Source organism: Dendrobates tinctorius, unplaced genomic scaffold (genome assembly GCF_039654945.1).
Source record: "Dendrobates tinctorius isolate UK_male_01 unplaced genomic scaffold, ASM3965494v1 ptg000133l, whole genome shotgun sequence".
In the NCBI taxonomy this organism is placed as follows: Eukaryota; Metazoa; Chordata; class Amphibia; order Anura; family Dendrobatidae; genus Dendrobates; species Dendrobates tinctorius.
In genome coordinates this window covers 2,497,815-2,516,910 of record NW_027361801.1, presented here as the reverse complement: position 1 = coordinate 2,516,910, position 19,096 = coordinate 2,497,815, and the positions used below count along the sequence as shown (strand labels likewise).

General features: G+C 44.5%; 1 protein-coding gene across 1 annotated transcript in view; it reads right to left on the bottom strand.

Annotated features, from left to right (window-relative positions):
* VAMP7 (vesicle associated membrane protein 7) overlaps positions 1–19,096 on the bottom strand; it is a 32,536-nt gene that overhangs the window by 3,678 nt on the left and 9,762 nt on the right. The window contains exons 2-7 of the mRNA XM_073543428.1: positions 18,405–18,552; positions 15,135–15,192; positions 14,111–14,248; positions 11,063–11,153; positions 9,100–9,167; positions 2,142–2,234 (exon numbers count right to left, since the gene is read on the bottom strand). Of these exons, the coding sequence (XP_073399529.1) occupies positions 2,142–2,234; positions 9,100–9,167; positions 11,063–11,153; positions 14,111–14,248; positions 15,135–15,192; positions 18,405–18,550 (594 nt within the window). The 5' untranslated portion in view covers positions 18,551–18,552. The remainder of the gene's footprint in view (positions 1–2,141; positions 2,235–9,099; positions 9,168–11,062; positions 11,154–14,110; positions 14,249–15,134; positions 15,193–18,404; positions 18,553–19,096) is intronic.

The following is a 19,096-nucleotide window of genomic DNA, read 5'->3' as shown; positions in this document are numbered from 1 at the left end:
ATGAATGGTGGACTCTTATCTACTGTATATAGAGGTGTTACCAGTCTTTATACAGGAGGAGAAGGTGAGCTGTGAGTTACTGCTCACCACCTCCTCGTGCTCAATGACTGATAACACCTCTATACAGTCATAAGTTTGGGCACCACTATTAATGTTAACCTTTTTTCTTTATAACAATTTTGGTTTTTGCAACAGCTATTTCAGTTTCATATATCTAATAACTGATGGACTCAGTTATATTTCTGGATTCAAATGAGGTTTATTGTACTAACAGAAAATGTGCAATCTGCATTTAAACAAAATTTGACCGATGCAAAAGTATGGGCACCCTTATCATTTTCTTGATTTGAACACTCCTAACTACTTTTTACTGACTTCCTGAAGCACTAAATTGGTTTTGTAACCTCTTTGAGCTTTGAACTTCATAGCCAGGTGTATCAAATCATGAGAAAAGGTATTTAAGGTGGCCACTTGCAAGTAGTTCTCCTATTTGATTCTCCTATGAAGAGTGGCATCATGGGCTCCTCAAAACAACTCTCAAATGATCTGAAAACAAAGATTATTCAACATAGCTTTTCAGGGGAAGGATACAAAAAGTTGTCTCAGAGATTTAACCTGTCAGTTTCCACTGTGAGGAACATAGTAAGGAAATGGAAGAACACAGGTACAGTTCTTGTTAAGCCCAGAAGTGGCAGGCCAAGAAAAATATCAGAAGGGCAGAGAAGAAGAATGGTGAGAACAGTCAAGGACAATCCACAGACCACCTCCAAAGACCTGCAGCATCATCTTGCTGCAGATGGTGTCACTGTGCATCGGTCAACAATACAGCGCACTTTGCACAAGGAGAAGCTGTATGGGAGAGTGATGCGAAAGAAGCCGTTTCTGCAAGCACGCCACAAACAGAGTCACCTGAGGTATGCAAAAGCACATTTGGACAAGCCAGTTACATTTTGGAAGAAGGTCCTGTGGACTGATGAAACAAAGATTGAGTTGTTTGGTCATACAAAAAGGCGTTATGCATGGAGGCTAAAAAACACAGCATTCCAAGAAAAACACTTGCTACCCACAGTAAAATTTGGTGGAGGTTCCATCATGCTTTGAGGCTGTGTGGCCACTGCCGGCACCGGGAATCTTGTTAAAGTTGAGGGTCGCATGGATTCAACTCAGTATCAGCAGATTCTTGACAATAATGTGCAAGAATCAGTGACGAAGTTGAAGTTACGCAGGGGATGGATATTTCAGCAAGACAATGATCCAAAACACCGCTCCAAATCTACTCAGGCATTCATACAGAGATACAATTACAATGTTCTGGAATGGCCATCCCAGTCCCCAGACCTGAATATCATTGAACATCTGTGGGATGATTTGAAGCGGGCTGTCCATGCTCGGCGACCATCAAACTTAACTGAACTGGAATTGTTTTGTAAACAGGAATGGTCACAAATACCTTCATCCAGGAACTCATTAATAGCTACAGGAAGCGACTAGATGCTGTTATTTTTGCAAAAGGAGGATCTACAAAATATTAATGTCACTTTTATGTTGAGGTGCCCATACTTTTGCACTGGTCAAATTTTGTTAAAATGCAGATTGCACATTTTCTGTTAGTACAATAAACCTCATTTGAATCCAGAAATATAACCGAGTCCATCAGTTATTAGATAAATGAAACTGAAATAGCTGTTGCAAAAACCAAAATTGTTATAAAGAAAAAAGGTTAACATTAATAGGGGTGCCCAAACTTTAACATATGACTGTATATACGCAGTAGATACCACAGGACCATTCACAATAAGTGATATCACAGCTCACCTCCTCCCTCTTCCTTCACACAATGGCCCTTGCCTGGATTAAAACATGCTCAGGTAACGTTTCTATACAAAACAAATGGTATTCAATTCTGTCTATTGCTGCTAATGTCCATGTGAAGAACAGGAAGTAGGAGCCTTATATTAGGCCTAGTGGTCCATGTAAAAAAAATAATGCTAAAAGAAAGTTAACCTCTAATTTTTTCCCCAAAAAGTCATCTTCTAAAGACATGTTCCCTAGAAGTGAGTTTTTTTGGGATTAGAAAAAAACCTGAACATAAAAAGCAAGAAGCAAATCACAGTATAAAGGAATCGATCCCGAGTACTCACTATTGTCACAATCACAATAATGATGGTCAGCTTCAGATTCTTCATGCACATTGCCCTGGCAAGATTTCGGCTTGTGGTCTTAAAGGTCACAGACTGCAATGATAATTAAAGGGTTAATAAATGTGATAAAAAAAAGATCTCAAAAACAGATTTTTCTTTACATCGTACCCCGAGTGCTATAAAAAGAGATGAATGTGTTACATTACACCAAAGACTTTTCAGCAGTTCCATTATCACCACAGGCAGGGTTACAAGAAAATATAACAATAGATCACAAAGGATCCACCATTCAGAAAAAGTGGACCCCACCGATCGAACATTACCACCCATCTTCTGGACAGGTGATAGCTTGTTTTCCCCAGTCAACACCTTTGCAGCTTGATTTTATGGATTCCAGTATGGCCACAATGAGTTGGGGGGGGGGGGGGGGGGGAAGACGACAACAGAAGAGGAATCCCTTAATCTTCCATTTTGTCATAAATCGGACAGTGAAGCCTAGCCCTGCTGTCCAAGGAGCTCACTGACAGATTCTCTATCTTAAGTTGGCTACATCATGTGATACATTGACCCTGCAGAAACTAAATGCTTAAATAGGTCTAATGAAATGCCATTGCAAAAATGTATAAAATAAAAAGGGGTTTATCCACCTTTGGGGACTTCTTAAATGCATATATTTGGGGCTGAAAACCATTTTCAAAATTGGTTTCATTAAAAACTTTTCACCACTTGTACCATTACTGGCTGCAAAAAATAAGTTAACTGAGAAATTATTTGTAAGACAGCTCCATCAACAATGACAAAAGTCAGCCACTAGATGGCAGTGTCGGGGCACACGCTGAGCGTGTGTTACACCACAAGGCCTGGTGTATGCTGGGGTCTGGATGATCTCTGACCTTTGGGGTCAGAGGGTAGAGTGCTGGATGGGGGAGGGGACATGTGCGTATTCCAAAGCTCCTGCAGAGGAGTTGTGATGTCAAGGGTGAATATCCCATAATAATAAATTTTATTTTTATAGCGCCGACATATTCCGCAGCACTTTACATTTCAGAGGGGATTTGTACAGACAATAGACGGGCCCTGCTCGCAAGCTTATAGTCTATGAGGAAGGAGGTAGACACGGAAGGTGGGTGGTAACAGTTGCCCTGATTGTATGGACCAGCCATAATGTTAAGTGTGTAACAGTATGGACACAGAGGGCTAATGGATGCAAAAAGCATGTGGGAACATGATGCGGGAAATCTGGTTATTGTAAAACTTTTGACTGTGCCACACAGGGATAGATTAGGTTAATATGTTGAGGCGATAGGCCAGTCTGAATAATTGCGTTTTCAGGGCATGCTTAAACTTGTGGGGATTGGGGACTAATCGTATTGACCTGGTAAGTGCATTACAAAGAATTGGCGCGGCACGTGTAAAGTCTTGGAGACGGGAGTGGGAGGTTCTGATTATTGAGGATGCTAACCTCAGGTCATCAGCAGAACGGAGGGCACGGGAAGGGTGGTATACAGAAACAAGGGAGGAGATGTAGGGTGGTGCTGAGCCATGGAGGGCTTTGTAGGTGAGGGTAATAAGTTTGTACTGGATTCTGGAGTGGATGGGTAGCCAGTGTAATGACTGGCACAAGGTAGAGGCATCGGTGTAACGATTGGCGAGGAATATGATCCTGGCTGCAGCATTCAAGACAGACTTGAGAGGGGAGAGTTTGGTAAGAGGGAGACCGATTAGAAGAGAGTTACAATAGTCCAGACGAGAATGAATAAGAGAAACAGTAAAAGCTTTTGCAGAGTCAAAAGTAAGAAAAGGTCGAATTCTAGAAATGTTTTTGAGGTGCAGATGACAAGAGCGAGCCAGTGATCGAATGTGGGGGGCAAAGGAAAGCTCGGAGTCAAGTATGACCCCTAAGACAGCGGGCATGTTGTTGGGGAGTAATAGTCGAACCACACACGGAAATGGCAATGTCGGGTATAGGTACATTAGTAGCGGGAGGAAACACCAGGAGTTCAGTATTTGACAGGTTCAGTTTCAGATATAGTGAGGACATGATGTTAGACACAGCGTTTAGACAATCGCCGGTGTTTTCTAGAAAGGCTGGCGTGATGTCAGGAGAAGAAGCATATAATTGGGTGTCATCAGCATAGAGATGGTACTGGAAACCAAATCTACTGATTGTTTGACCAATAGGGGCAGTGTACAAGGAGAAGAGGAGGGGGCCTAGGACTGATCCTTGAGGAACCTCAACAGTAAGGGGAAGATGAGAGGAGGAGGAACCAGGAAAAGATATAGTAAAGGAGCGGTCAGAGAGATAGGAGGAGAACCAGGAGAGAACGGTGTCCTTGAGACCAATGGAACGGAGCAGAAGAAGAAGTTTCCAAGCTCCTCGCTTCTGCTCGGCCTACAACCTGCAACAGTGACCCTATTCCTTCACAGCTCCTGCAGTCTCTCTCACCAGTGGTCACCACTCACCTGACTAAAATATTTAACCTCTCTCTTTCTTCAGGTATATTTCCCTCCTCATTTAAACATGCCATCATAACCCCTTTACTTAAAAAGCCATCCCTGGACCAGAACTGCACTGCTAACTACAGACCTGTCTCTAACCTTCCCTTCATCTCTAAACTCCTGGAACGCCTGGTCCACTCCCGTCTAATCCGCTATCTCTCGGATAACTCTCTTCTCGACCCCTTACAATCTGGTTTCCGCTCTTTACACTCTACTGAAACTGCCCTCACTAAAGTCTCTAATGATTTAATAACAGCTAAATCGAAAGGTCATTGCTCCCTGCTGATTCTCCTGGATCTCTCTGCCGCATTTGACACTGTGGATCACCAGCTCCTCCTCACTATGCTCCGCTCGATAGGCCTCAAGGACACAGCCCTCTCCTGGTTCTCCTCCTACCTCTCTGACCGCTCCTTCACTGTATCTTTTTCCGGATCCTCTTCCTCTTCTCGTCCCCTTACTATCGGGGTCCCGCAGGGCTCAGTCCTAGGCCCCCTCCTCTTCTCTTTATACACTGCTCCTATTGGACAAACAATCAGCAGATTTGGGTTCCAGTATCATCTCTATGCTGACGACACCCAATTATACACTTCTTCCCCTGACATCACCCCTACCCTAATTCAAAATACCAAGGATTGTCTGTCTGCTGTCTCTAGCATCATGTCCTCCCTCTATCTGAAACTAAATCTCTCTAAAACTGAACTTCTTGTGTTTCTCCCCTCTACTAACCTCACTCTACCTAACATCGAAATAACCCTGGAGGGTTCAACCATAACTCCCAAGCAGCATGCCCGCTGTCTTGGGGTCATATTCGACACTGAACTTTCCTTTACTCCGTACATCCGATCACTCAGTCGCTCTTGTCACCTGCATCTTAAAAACATCTCCAGAATCCGACCTTTTCTCACCTTTGAAACTGCTAAGACTCTTACTGTCGCTCTTATTCATTCTCGCCTGGACTACTGCAACTCTCTTCTGATCGGTCTCCCTCTTACCAAACTTTCTCCTCTCCAATCCATCTTGAATGCGGCAGCCAGGGTCATATTTCTGTCCAGCCGCTTCACCGATGCCTCCATCTTGTGCCAGTCATTACACTGGCTACCTATTCGCTACAGGGTCCAGTATAAACTCATCTCTCTCACCCACAAACCTCTCCACTGTTCTGCACCGCCTTATATCTCCTCTCTCATCTCTGTCTATCGCCCTACACGTGCCCTCCGTTCTACAAATGACCTAAGACTAACATCCCCCGTAATCCGAACCTCTCACCTCCGCCTCCAAGACTTCTCTCGTGCTGCTCCAGCTCTCTGGAATGCACTTCCCCAGGCGATCAGACTGATACCTAGCCCTGACCTATTCAAGCGCGCTTTGAAAACCCATCTCTTCAAACAAGCCTACCACATCAACTACCCAGCAAGCTAACTTTGCCCTGTTCCCTCCTTCCAAATATTATTCTGAATCTGCACCCTACTATTCATCTGTCTCCACACCCTTCATGCACATGATAACTGCACTTGATACTTGTCTATTGCACTTAAACACACGGGCTGATGACCGGATCATGCAGCTTTATATGAAAATCCCTATTATAATTGCCAGACCTGAATTAACAAGCATTTTTCACCTACTGTGTCCCCCCATTTCCTTGTAGATTGTAAGCTTGCGAGCAGGGACCTCACTCCTAATGTCACTGTTTGAATTGTCTTAACTTGTATTGAATTTATTGTCTGTACATGTCCCCGCTTAATTGTAAAGTGCTGCGGAATATGTTGGCGCTATATAAATAAAAATTATTATTATTATTATAGTGAGGAGGAGCTGATGATCCACAGTGTCGAATGCTGCAGAGAGATCCAAGAGAATTAGCATGGAGTAATGACTAGAGTTGATCGACTTTGGTCGGATCGGGTTTCATGAAACAAAATTTGTTTCAGATGAAACTGGTCTGACTAGGGCAAAAAAAAGTCGGCGTTTCGCCCGAAACCCGACCCCAATGCAAGTCAATGGGAAATAAAAGTCGGCATTGAGCAGATGACATTCATCCACTCAATGCTGACTTTTAATCCCCATTGACTTGCATTGGGGTCGGGTTTCGGACGAAACTCCGACTTTTTTTGCGCTAGTCAGACAAGTTTCATCTGAAACAAATTTTGTTTCATGAAACCTGATCCGACCAAAGTCGCTCAACTCTAGTAATGACCATTAGATAGCTGTTAGTAGATCATTAGAGACTTTAGTGAGGGCAGTTCCAGTAGAGTGTAAAGAGCGGAAACCGGATTGGAGAGGGTCGAGAAGAGTTTTCTGAGAGATAGCGGATAAGACTGGAGTGGACCAGGCGTTCCAGGGGTTTAGAGATGAAGGGAAGATTAGAGACAGGTCTATAGTTAGCGGAACAGTTTTGGTTGAGGGATGTTTTTTTAAGTAGTGGATGTGTGACGGAATGCTTAAATGAGGAGGGAAAGATACCAGAAGAGAGAGAGAGGTTGAATATTTTATTTAGGTTAGTGGTGACAGCAGGGGAAAGGGACTGGAGGAGATGTGACAGAAATGGGTCACTGGTACAAGTGGTTGGGCGAGATGATGCAAGGAGCCTGCTTACTACTTCTTCTGTGACTGGTTCAAAATCAGACAGTGAGCTAGATGCAGTGGGGGAGGGAGGACACTGCATGGTATGAGGTGATTGGGAGATAATTTCCTGTCGGATCTGGTCAATTTTTTCTTTGAAGTAATTGGCCAGATAGTCAGCTCGGAGCTCCGTGGTTGGGGCCTGTACTTTTGGGTTGTGTAGAGAATGAAGTGTCAAAGAGTCGTTTCAGGTTATTGGACAGTGAGGTGATGAGGGTGTTGAAATAGGTTTGTTTGAAGAGGTGAAGGGCAGTGTTGTATGTTCTAAGCATAAATTTATAATGGATGAAATCTTCGGGTAGGTTGGATTTTCTCCACAGACGTTCGGCGCACCTGGAGCACCGCTGCAGGAAACGTGTTTGCAGGGTGTGCCAGGGTTGTCGCCGTCTGCGTTGTGGTGTTCTATTTATAGGGGGTGCAAATTCATCCAGGGCACTTTGAAGTGTTTCATTGTAATGCTTCAATGCAGAATCAGGACATGAGAGGGAGGAGATAGGGGCCAATGATGACTGCAAGTTCTTCATAAGTTTCTGGATGTTAATGGCCTGTATGTTTCTATAAGTATGGACAGTGGAGGTGACCTGTGCAGCCTGGCAGCTCTTGATAGAGAATGAAAGAAGGTTGTGGTCAGAGAGCGGGAGAGGGGAGTTTGCGAAATCATCCACTGCACAAAGCCGAGAGAAGACCAAGTCGAGGGAGTTTCCGTCTTCATGCGTTGGAGAATTAGTAAGCTGCGAAAGGCCAAATGAGGAGGTTAGAGATAAAAGGTGGGTAGCAGATGAGGAGAGGGGAAGAGCAATTGGGATGTTGAAATCTCCCATGATGAGGGTAGGGATGTCACAGGAGAGAAAATGTGGAAGCCAAGTGGCAAAATGATCCAGGAACTGATGGGAGGGGCCGGGAGGACGATACACCACCGCCACTCGCATGGAGAAGGGGGTGTAGAGTCTGACGGCATGGACCTCAAAAGAAGGGAAGACAAGTGAGGGTACTTGAGGGATAACCTGAAAGGTACATTTTGGTGATAGGAGCAGACCAACGCCTCCACCTTCTCTATTGTCTGATCTTGGGGTATGAGAGAAGTGTAGCCCCCCGTATGAAAGAGCAGCAGCAGCAGCGGTAGTGTCTGACTGCTGGATCCAGGTTTCAGTAAGAGCCAGGAGGTTAAGAGAATTAGAAAGGAAAAAGTCATGAATGAAGGAGAGTTTGTTACACACTGAGTGAGAATTCCAAAGGGCACAATTAAGAGAGACAGATGGCAGGCAGGGAATATTAATAACATTAGAGGGGTTTCTGAGTGTAGCAGTTGGGGGGTTTGACTTTCTAGAACATGAGGGACCAGGGTTGGGAGCAATGTCTCCTGCGATTATGAGGAGGATAGAAAGAGTGAGCAGATGGTTAAGTGATTTGTGAGAGCGTCTCTGATGTTGAATGGTGGGACTGACTGGATCTGTGCAATTTAACAATGTGAAAAGAGAGTGAGTGCTATACATGGGAGAGGAAAGGAGCGAGGGGCCGATATGGACGGAGTGTAGAGAGTTAATGCCAGGGTGGTGGATGTGTGTGAATGCAGCGGCCAGGATATAAATTACACAAATGCATATGGTATATATTTGTTGTACTCCAAATGTACAGGGAGTAGATGTATATAAATGTCCATTCATCAGAGCGGTGGTTCCGAAGAGTTGGAATAACTACAGGTCCCAGCATGCGCTGATGGACTGTGGTCTCGGTCTGGTCTGCAGGTCTCACATGATGGCTCAAGGAAAGTCTACATGACAGTCACATGCCAACCCCAGGAAGCGGAGACATTCTGGGATTTCCTGGCTATACCTACCGAGTCCACAAGGTTCTCCGTCTTATCTATTAGTAATTCTAGCCGTTCTCCTCTTTGGGCTACCAGATCTAGAAAATGGAAAGGTAAAATCCGTTACAGGAGTGGAAAATGCATTAAAAGCTGATTACACACGCACATTCCAGCCACTACTGCAGAGGCTTCCGGGTAGCAGTCAATCACTGATGACACCGGTGCCCTCATGATTACACCTATAGCCCCTATTAGCCTGCCTCCACACTATATACAGCCCGTATACAGTCTGCCATCGTATACGGACAGAGCCACTTGAAAGGAAAGTTAACATCAGAAAACGACCTATTGTTTAAAGGGAACCTGTCCTGACCTTTTGTCCTACAGATTTTCGACCTTCGCGTGCTCCAGAAGCTGCTGGCAGTCAGAGGCTTCGTGCATGCACTGAACGCGCACAGATCGAAACGGACGCTGAGGATGTACACGCAGCCTCAACGTGTAAGCTCAGGGAGCTGGCCACCATCTTTGGAGAGGGTCGTGATGTTGGGGCAGGTCAGCCCATCATTCACACTGTGTGGGCATGACTCATGGCCAGAGGAGCGCAACTGAAGCAACATCCAACACCACCCACGTGACTGGAAGCCCGGGATTTACATAGAAGGCGAGTAAAGATTAAAGGAGTCTTTTCCCTCTTCTATATTGGAAAGTTTTAAAAATTTGGGCAACTCCTCCCCTCCCCCATATAACAATCTCTTTCAAAGGGCATCTGTCAGTAGGATCAACCCTCAGCCTTCTATAAGGACATGCAGGTCATAGGAAGCTGAATAAAATGATACCTTGATAGCTGGGTTCCGATGTCTTATTCCAGAGAAATGCACTTTTTTTTGTAAATATGTAAATGAGCTGTTAAGATTTATGGGCCGGACATAGATCTCCTGAGAATCTGCCTCCGGAGCTTATTACAAATGGAAGGAGGCGTTACCAGTGTGAGACATGAAATGACAGACAGTCTGCTCTCCTCATGTACATGTCTCACACTGGTAACACCTCCTTTCATTTAACATCAGCTCTGGAGGCAGATTCCCAGGAGATCTATGTCCAGCCCATAGATCTTAAAAGCTCGTTTACATATTTAAAAACAGTGGATTTCTCTGGAATAAGACATCAGTTGGCAGATATCAAGGTATCATTTTATTCATCTTTCTATGAACTACATCCTCATGTAGGTGGTTTGGAAGGGTTTATTCTACTGGCTTAAATACACACACAAAAAAAAAAAAAAAAAAAGGTATCTTGCTTTTCTCACACTGGCCAAAGGGGCTATTTTAGACTCAAACTTCCTGTCCTTTCTGGAAGAGTTTTCAGCAGACTCAGACACAGGATTAAATAATGAGTGACACTCTCTACAAGCTGATATTGCTTGTGATTGGTGGATCCAGTGTCACAGCTCCCCCCTCCCTGCACAATGACCTTTGCAATGCTCATTAGACACTTCAATATAAAAGGGGCAGTTGTGTATTTTATGTAATTAGCAGACAAGTATTTCCTGAAACAAAAAAAACAAACATTTAATAAACTTAGCTGAAAGAAAAGTTATTTTTCTGATGATAGGTTCCCTTAAATTAGCACTCTGGCGCTTTTTCCAGGCCTCTCCCTTAGCCATACTCATGTGGTGAGTGCATGTAGTTCTATATTTATTGATTGCCATCTCTTTCTCAGAGCCGACCCTGTCCTCACTGCGTAGGAGCCGAGCTGGATCACCAGATGTCACAGACACAATCGGGGCCTACGAGCCTCACATTGGGATAGTGACTTGTGGTCCGCACAGAAGACACTGCGGGAAGCAGGCTGAGAGAGGACAGGAACGGCTCTGAGAAAGGGAAGAGACAGAAATATGACTACATTAATTCCACACATGACAATGCCTAAGGGATTAACAGCATTAAAACAATGATGGCATCACGTATGCCACTTTCCTGTGAATGGTCTGTACCTATATTCCGGACCATAATGCCCTTCAGCTCGTCCACTTGGGCTTGTGTCTCCGCTACACGGTCTACGCTCTTGGTTTCGGAATGATGTTTCTACAGATAAATGACAGAGGACACATTACACCCCATAACATCCAGCGTGGCCATACTGATCTCCGTCCGGCTGAGCCCCCCCCCCCCCCCCCCCCCATCTCCCCACTAATCCTACATGCAATATACTTCATTTATTGCATAAATCAGAGAAACAACAGCAGCCACACTAACCAGTAGCTGGGGACATTACTAAAGCTGCAGCCTGCAGGGCATTAGTAATGGCACCTGCTGACACTTTTTCCTGCCGTTTTTGGATTTGTCCTTTTCAGTAGATCATTTATTGCATAACCTTTATCTGGGGGAACGGGTAGACAACGACTACATGTTCATAACACTAAGACTAGAGTACAAAATGCACCAATATTTACATCCCATACACGCAAGCCCACCTATTCCAACAGGATATCCTCCAATCGCCCTAAAGGTCCTGTTACATTTAGCGATGCACCAGCGATCCCGACAACGATACGACCCGGTCAGGATCGCTGGTGAATCACTAAATGGTCGCTAGTAAGCTGCCACACAGGGAGATCTCACAGCGATGCAGCAGCGGTCACTTACCTGTCACACGCAGCGAGGGTGACGTCTTCCTCTCATGTCCATGGAGTCGCTCGTTGGCGCCAGCAGAAAGCCGGCGATGAAAAATGGACCAGGCCGATCTCGCGCGATCAGCGATATCCAGCGGGGGAGCTGGTCGGAGGTAAGTATCACATGTAGCGAGATCGCTACCGATATCGCTATTGCGTCACAAAATCGGTGACGCTTTAGCGATATCACTAGTGATCTTGCTGTGTGTGAAGGGGGCTTAAGGCTCAACTCAACCTGCACACCTTTCCAGATTGTGTTATACTCCCATAAACCTCAGGACCGTTTGTAGGCATTTAAAGTTAATCTTACAGCAGGTTTTTGCTATGTAATCTGAGAGCAGCATGATGTAGGAGCAGAGACTGATTCCAGCCATGTGCAGCAGTCAGGATGCAATCACAGTTTTCCTTGCTGCAGACCTAGGAATGCAGAGATGTGAATAACCCCACCAACAACACTGATTGGAGGAACACAAAGCTGTCAGTCGTGAGGGCGTGGTTAGACCAGGAGGCACGGGGATACCTTGTCCTGTAGTGATCATCTCCTGCTGATAAAACACAGCCAAGCAACACATCACTGGAATCAGGGTCTCTGTCCCTTCATTGTGCACATATCAGTTTACATTAGAAAAATCTGGGGATAGATGGATCCTTTGTTGGGTTCCAAGTCCTCCCTCGACTGTATGTATTACACATCGACTAAGAAATTGCCTCTTACTTTACAGCCAATGTTCTAGCATGCATTAGAATCATAGAATAGTAGAGTTGGAAGGGACCTCCTGGGCCATCTGGTCCAACCGCCTGCTCAAAGCAGGATTCGCTAAATCAAAGCAGGATTCGCTAAATCCAAATTAGTATAACAAATTGTGCCATGGAAAGGAACAGGGTGACAGAAGCTCCACCCTGCCTGATCATTTAGTCACTGATCACCCCTACAAAAGGGTCTACCCTGCCCCGACCAGAGTGTCCCCTGAGCAGAGTGGATTTGGCTCCTGAGCCTGCGTCATACACGTACACCCACCATAAACGTATGAGTGGGGAAAAAAAAAAAAAAAACACTTTAGGAATTACTGTACTTCAGAATCGAGGCATTGAAAAATACATATAATGCACACAAAAATAGCGCCTGTAGAGATACTGTAAGTTGGCAGAAAAATAAAAATAATTGTTCTGGAATCCACTGTTGCAAAAACAGAATCCTACAGCTTTTAGCCCCTTAAATACCTATAGAATGAGGAAGTACAATGCAGCTGACAGTCCTCTGTATAATGGCTCTGTACAGCTTACAGAGGGCATGAAGAGTTAGATATTGCTTAACAAGCAACCCTTAAGATATACAAGGAGTGTGGTGTCTGCTGAATACAAAGCTAAGGGTGTGTGCACACGCTGCGGATTCTGCTGCGGTTCCGCAACAGATTTGGCCGCTATGGGAATAAAAAACCGCAGTGCAGACAGTGCGGATTTTTCCGTGGTTTTGAAAACGCAGAAAGAATTGACATGTGAATTCTTTCTGCGGAATCCGCAGCGGATTGCCATCTCTTCCATTGTGGAGATGAAAAACCGCAGGGCAAATCCGCAGAGCAATCCGCAGGTCTTTTGACCTGCAGATTTACCTGCGGATTTTACAAAATCCACACGGCCAAATCCGCAGAGCGTGCACGTAGTCTAACTGTTCGTGATGAGCGAACGTGCTCGGATAAGGTGTTATCCCAGCATGCTCAGGTGCTAATTGAGTATCTCCGGTGTGCTCTTATACTATGTTTGAGTTCCCGCGACTGCATGTCTCGTGGCTGTTCGACAGCGGCAACAGAGGCAGGGATTGGCTGTTTGTTAAGACAATCCCTGCACGAGTTGCAGTTGTTGAACAGTCACGAGACATGCAGCCATAGGGACAACACTCTTAGTACTCGAGCATGCTCAGATAACACTTCATCCAAGCACATTCTCTCATCACTACTATCAGTATTGGCTGCCACTACTGCAGCCAAGAATGCTACATTAGGGATTTGCTAGTTAGGCGATTCCCCCGACTACTGTACACGACGAGGGGTTGAGGCCTTTTTAGCCCAAAATAGTGAAGTCCTGATTATATATCCAGTGAAAGCAAAGAGCCAGAAAATCACCATTGTGCAAGCACATGATGGCCGGCAAGTGTGCAGCGCGGGGGTCACATGTGAGCGGCTTACATAGAATGGGATCATTGACTCTCAAATCACATGACAATGGCTGCTCCGTCCTCAACACGGAGCTCAGAGACAAAAGGTAAAGCTCCCTGCAGCCCCAGGTCCATATGTATCCTTGTATCCACATTTCCTCATTCCACAGATTTAGCGTTCCACATCCTGAAAGTCTGAACACTGCCCATTTACTAACCAGCTGCGCAGCGAGGACGCTGGAGAACTCGCTGTTCATGGCGTAGGGGAGGGCGGTCTGCGCCCTGGATCCATACGTTGTCTGAAACCTCTTCTTTACTTCATTCAAGAAATTAAAGGCCCGGGAGCGCTCGAAATCCTGAACGTAACAAATACTCATTAGATTATAGCATACAAATACATTAACCCCTTAATAACAACCAAATTTCTGTTTTGTGCTTTAGTTTTTCCTCCTCTTCTAAAGAACATAGCTTTCTTCATTTTTTTTTTTCCATAATATAAACACTTATATACCTCTATATCTATAAAGGAGGCCTTGCTTTTATGCAAAAATTCAAGAAATATGGAGTTTCGCCTTGTTCTTCCTTAAGTAGCTTATCTTGTGTGTCAAATAAGGTAATATTTTGATAGATAGCATGTCTATGGACACAGCAATATCAAATGTACTTATTTTTTTAATTTATGGACGAGTGAAAAGTTAGGAAATTTTTTTTTTTTTTTTTTTTTAAATACATTTACTTCTCCCAGGAGGCTTGAACCGGTCAGTTTCATTGCTTGCACTATATATTGTGAAACCTCAATACTGCAGAACATGTCTTCTCCAGAAGCACCTGGATGTTGGCAATATGTACCCTTCATTGGGCTCCTGGCTGCCAAAGAAACCCATCAGCGAAGAGCCGGAAGATGCCGGACCAAATGGCTCACTGAGGCAGTGCCGCTCAAATGCAGCTGTCAGAAATTGACAGTAGCATTTAAATGTTTAAAGAGCATTGACAGGGCCAAGTTCTGGTCGTTGTGGTTGGAGGCAGGTGCTGGCTGTGTAATAAAACTGGCACCCATGTATGCAGTAGGCTCCGCTCCTTCGCCTACAGCTGACCGCCGCTATTAGTGACAGGTGCTGGATGTATAAATACAGCTGGCACCTGCCCACAAATCAGCAGATCTACTATACAGAGCCGCATAGAAGAGGCGCCATTCTCACTGTGGATCTATGAAGGTGAATTTCCCTTTAGGAAAGTACTCACGTCATCGGTGATGCACAGGTAGATAATTCTGTCTTGACAGATGTAGTGGAACAGATAACTGTTAGAAAAGAGAAAAAAAATATAATTATAGTTCTGCAAACAAGTAACTATACAAATGGCGCACAGCGCTGAGGACACAGTTATTGCGCTTGTAGGGGCGCCAGTATGGTCAATCATCCATGAAATCTCCATCTTCTCTTATGGTCTATTGTACATTCCAACTAATGATTTTTATACCCACATGAAAGATGTAATCAATGACAAAAAAAATAAACTGCTCCAAAAAAAATAAAGAGAACACTAAAAATACCACATCCTAGATATCTTAGTGAAATATTCCTTCCTTTATAAAGAAATGGTTTCGCTGGCTGAAAATGTTTCCATGAGTTATTATTATTATTAATAGTCTGGTTGTGTTTTTTTCTTTTTTCTTTCATGTGTCATGAATGCCTCATGATATTGCATTTATGTATGCTCTGTTATAAAATGTTAATAAAATTGTTTGGAAAAGAAATATTCCAGTTGCAAATTTTTATTCATTGCATAGTGGAATGTGTTCAGAACAATAAAACAATTATCAATGTAAATCAAAATGAATATCCCATGGAGGTCTGGATTTGGAATGATACTCAAAATCAAAGTGGAAAATCAAATTACAGGCTGATCCAACTTCAGTGGAAATGCCTCATGACAAGGAAAAGATGCTCAGTATTGTGTGTTGCCTCCACGTGCCTGTATGACCTCCCTACAATGCCTGAACATGCTCCTGATGAGGTGGCAGATGGTCTCCTGAGGCATCTCCTCCCAGACCTGGACTAAAGCATCCGCCAACTCGTGATGTTGGTGGATGGAGCGAGACATGATGTCCCAGATGTGCTCAATTGGATTCAGGTCTGGGGAACGGGCGGGCCAGTCCATAGCTTCAATGCCTTCATCTTGCAGGAACTGCTGACAGACTCCAGCCATGTGAGGTCTGGCATTGTCCTGTATTAGGAGGAACCCAGGGCCAACCGCACCAGCATATGGTCTCACAAGGAGTCTGAGGATCTCATCTCAGTACCTAATGGCAGTCAGGCTACCTCTGTCAAGCACATGGAGGGCTGTGCGGCCCTCCAAAGATATGCCACCCCACACCATTACTGACCCACTGCCAAACCGGTCCTGCTGAAGGATGTTGCAGACAGCACATTGCTCTCCACGGCGTCTCCAGACTCTGTCACGTCTGTCACATGTGCTCAGTGTGAACCTGCTTTCATCTGTGAGCACAGGGCACCAGTGGTGAATTTGCCAATCCTGGTGTTCTGTGGATGAGCTGCACTACCTGAGCCACTTGTGTGGGTTGTAGAGTCCGTCTTAGGCTGAGTGCAGACAGACTTTTTGGCCCGCGCAGAATGGAAGAAATCCGCAGGTCAAATGATCTGCATTTTTCCTGCAGATTTATTGCGGTTTTCCCCCTGCGGATTTGGTGACAGGGGAGATGGAAAACCGCACAAAAGAAGTAACATGCTGCGGATTTTGTACCGCGGGAAAACCGCGCGGAAAAATCTGCAGCGTCTGTACAGCGGTTTTTTTTTTACATTGATTTAAAGGCTACTGTACATCACAATGCGGATATGCAACGTTTCTGTGCGGTAAAATCCGCTGCGGAACTGCTGCAAATCTGCATCGTGTGCACATGGCCTTATGCTACCACGAGTGTGAAAGCACAACCAACATTCAAAAGTAACCAAAACATCAGCCAGAAAGCGTTGGCACTGAGATGTGGTCTGTGGTCCCCACCTGCAGAACCACTCCTTTATTGAGGGTGTCTTGACAATTGCCAATAATTTCCATCTGTTGTCTATTCCATTTGCACATCAGCATGTGAAATTGATTGACAATCAGTGTTGCTTCCTAAGTGGACAGTTTGATTTCACAGAAGTGTGATTTACTTGGAGTTATATTTTGTTCTTTACGTGTTCCCTTTATTTTTATTTATTTTTTGGGCAGTGTATATTCCGCCCACATTTGATCTTTGCCTGCAGGGCCAATTTTAGAGGGTAATAATCAGGAATAGGATGGGTCTGATGAGACTCACCACACGTATTGAAGTAGTCAAGCATTTGTTTTGGGAGGTAAAATTTCGTTCTACATACAAAAAGGTTGTGCGTCTCTATTCTACAATGGTATATAGCGATTACGCAGATATAAAGTTGTCATTTTCAAGAGGAATTGCCACCATTTTAGACCTGCTGAGTTTGGTGTACATACCATACTTTGAGCATCCATGTCAGAAAGGTTTTATAGTTCTCATATGTTCATCATAATACAGTCATTCTGACTTCTGACAGTTTTGCAAAGCAAGTACACCTTCTCACCAGGGCTGAGAGATCTATTAAATCACTTATGCAATTTGCATTGAGACAGGTCAGCTTAAAAACTGACAAATAATTCAGGCTCCCATGACTCTCTCACAGTAATATTGGCTGGATGAGAACTGTGTATCTAGGGTGCTGCTGTCTTCATTAGCTCACATCAGCACAGCTTCTATCCTGCACGTATTTATAGCTTCATGCGCTTTCCTTTTCCTGCAGGCGGTTTTCTCTGCCCTCACCGTGCCTGTACATGCTTTCTTCCCTGTCCACACTTGAGATCTGTATATAACTACACCCTGCTACCATCTCTAACACAAAAAAAGGAGCAAAGAGTCGTTAGGAGCTCTGACGGATTTATAACATTATTGCAGATCACTCAGGTGGATAAAGACCTAGCAGACCTGCTGCAGAAGTAACAGTGTAGTACATTTTTAATGAAGACCATTTAGCAGGTTGCTTAACTTTGCATTAAGCAAGAAGAATAAGTGAAAGTGTACAGCTACTCTCATCGACCCCAGCTTAGCTGCATTTTCAAATGGGTGTCTAAGGTGGTCTGAAATCATCTTCACAGGTAATTTCCCACATATAAATTCATGCAATTAAACTGAAATTTGGAGTTTGTAGATTATTCTATTTTGAAAGGCATCTACTACTTACCCTCAGAGTTGATGCAAAAATGAGCTGCATATAAACGGCAGCCTTCTCCTCCTCTGTCACCAGCATCAGGAGGAATTGTATGATGCATTCTGGGACACAGACTGTACAAAAGCACGCACCACTAGGTGTACTAGTGTCTAGTAGATTTCTGCCAGTTTCCCAGTGAGTTATCCATATAACACACAACAAGTATTGATCACAACATTCATAGGGAACGCCTGGTCCCAAATACTATGGGATCCCACCTACGGTACCTCACCTGCCATGAGAGTAGGTCAGTTTGCTGTTTTCTGATGGGATCTTGGCCAGGATCTGCTCCGTCACCTCCAGGAAGTTTCCTCCACACCAGGCATGTTTTGCCAATATGGTGGTTCCCCTCGCAACAACAGCAAACAAGATGGCCATATCTGCAAAGAACAGAGCGGACATGTCAAAGACCAGTCTGCAGAGGCTGCAAGCTCTGCGCCATGCAACTCATTACGTAGAGTAAGCTTCTCCAACATCAAGGGCCAATTATCTGCTGGATGAGGGAAACAGTCAGCTTGGATCCTTCTAGTCTACAGCTCATACCGGGCCTTCATGACAACGCACAGATTGCAAACCAAGAAAGATTTGTTGTTAATTCTAGATAACATCATAGAAAGACAAGATTAGTGACCGTATTATATGTAACTCATCATTGAGGAGGATGATGAGGGTTGTACGATTTGTTGCCCAACCATAAGGCCTGTTTCACACATATGTTTTTGATGTCAGTTGCAATCCGCGAAAATGGCGGAAAACAGATCCATCTCCGTTCTCACAGCAACATGTGCCACCGGAGGGAAAGGGAAAGTTTTTCCGTTTTTTTTTTTCAGAAATTGGCGGATTTTGACTGACACCAAAAAACTGATGTGTGAAACAGGCCTAAGCTGCCCATATAGTTTACATTGCTGGACACTCTTTTGGCCA